The sequence below is a fragment of the Ichthyophthirius multifiliis genome (assembly GCF_000220395.1).
Source record: "Ichthyophthirius multifiliis unplaced genomic scaffold scaff_1120509251086, whole genome shotgun sequence".
In the NCBI taxonomy this organism is placed as follows: domain Eukaryota; phylum Ciliophora; class Oligohymenophorea; order Hymenostomatida; genus Ichthyophthirius; species Ichthyophthirius multifiliis.
The window spans coordinates 9,857-11,765 of record NW_004086216.1 but is presented as its reverse complement, the minus strand read 5'-3'; the positions used below and the strand labels follow the sequence as shown (position 1 = coordinate 11,765).

General features: G+C 19.6%; 1 protein-coding gene across 1 annotated transcript, besides 1 other annotated feature; it reads left to right on the top strand. All coding sequences in view use genetic code 6, as the record gives it.

Moving 5' to 3' along the window:
• Positions 1-1,909, top strand: IMG5_140030 (major facilitator superfamily protein, putative; the record flags this gene model as incomplete). The annotated part of the gene is made up of 6 exons (XM_004031341.1): positions 1-613; positions 671-848; positions 901-1,220; positions 1,308-1,468; positions 1,508-1,625; positions 1,674-1,909. The coding sequence occupies 6 exons, from the start codon at positions 1-3 to the stop codon at positions 1,907-1,909; spliced, it is 1,626 nt and encodes a 541-aa protein (XP_004031389.1).
• Positions 1,222-1,282: a microsatellite.

Genomic DNA, 1,909 nt, shown 5'->3' with positions numbered 1-1,909 from the left:
ATGTTAAATTAAAGTTAAACTATCAATAATAATCATAATAATAATTTTCGCAAATCTAATAATCTATCATCTGTTTCTTCCAAAGAAAAACCCGAAAAATTTTCTTTTGAATAATTTTTAGAAAAAGTAGGTACATAAGATTGGTATTAAATCCGTTCTTTTGTATGCTTTTGTATATAATGGTTTGTCATAGGCTGGTTTATAGCAAGCCAATCTTTCCTTTTTTAAAAGCCATAATTAATTGAATATAATGTTAAAGAAAAAGATCTATGTATAGTATTAAAAAATAACATTTCTGATATTTTAAAACCAAATTAATTTAAATCTATTTCTATGGAATTTTCCCTATATTGCGATTAGGATTATTTGAGAAACATTTTCGTTTTTTTAGGTCCTTTGACAGCCATTTTCTCCTATATTATTTTTGGCTATTTAAGTGATAATTATGGTCGAAAACATGGGCTTAAATTAGCCTGGAAAATATTTACTTTTGGAACAATTATTCTTTACTTAACTAAAGTACTATTTTTAGTTATTTCTGGGTATATTATAACTTCTTTTGGAGCTTATTCAATATTAATTATTTAATTATCGCTTATAAATGAATAATCAAGTATTATATATATTTATATATATTTAAATACATTTGTATACAAGTTATATTAAATAGCTGGAAAAGTAAGAGTTTTATCATAAGTTGGACTAAATATTGGATTTAGTTTAGGTTAATTAATTTTTTCTTTTTTTCCTTTTGTAATAGAAGAATGGAGATAATTAGTTTTTATCAGTGCAGTTATTCCTGCTATTTTACTTAATATTTTAATAGAATAATGTAAAGAATCTCCAAGGTTTTTTACTTTTTTATAAATCATATATATATTGATATATTTTATATTATAGATATTATTATACAAAATCAAAAATAAAAGCTTTGAGAATGTTAAATTATATAGCTTCAATAAATGAGAAATAATTACTAAATATAGATTTAGAAAGAAGTGTATGGTCAGAAGAAGCTAAATATAGATAATTTGTATATTAAGATATTTTTAGATTCTAATCTATTCGAGTTTCTTTATTCGGAGGATTAATTATTTTCTTTTGTGGAGAAATGATGTATAAAGCAAGTGAAATTACAATTCATAGAATTGATAAATAGAATATATATTTATAATTATTTTATTTGACTTTAGCAGATTTGATAGCAGGAATATTTACATGTATATATATATATATATATATATATATATATATATATATATATATATATATATATATATATTAATGTATATGTTATTTAAAAATAGTATTCTTTATTAATTTATATAAAAGAAAAATCTAACTTTAAATAACTTGTATTTTAAGTGTACTTTTTATTATTACTTCTTAAATTTTTTCTAACTTATATTAAATAAATATAGATAATGATTAAACTTTTCCAATTATATTTTCTATGATTTTAATTTAAGTAAATAATACATAAAATATATATATTTTAATTTTTTAGTTATCAAGATTATTTGTTTCTTATTTTAGAAATGTAACTTTTGTTTATTTTGCTGAGTTATTTCCTACGGTAGTAAGAAGTATGACTTTAGGTATGATATTTTCATTTGCTTAATTAGGTACAAAAAAATATAATATTATCTTAAAATATTAAATAATTATAAAAGGTTTAATTATGATATAATTTATGAGTATTACACAAATGAATGATTTTGTATTAATAGTTCCTATAGTTTTTTTAAATATAGTAGCTCTTTTCCATTTCTAATGGTTACCTGAAACAAATGTAGAAAATCAATATATAAAAGACGAAATATAAGAAATATCTTTTGGATAAGATGATGACTTTTTTTTGGAAGAAGATGATTAAAATATTTAAAATAAATATGTAAAATATGATTGA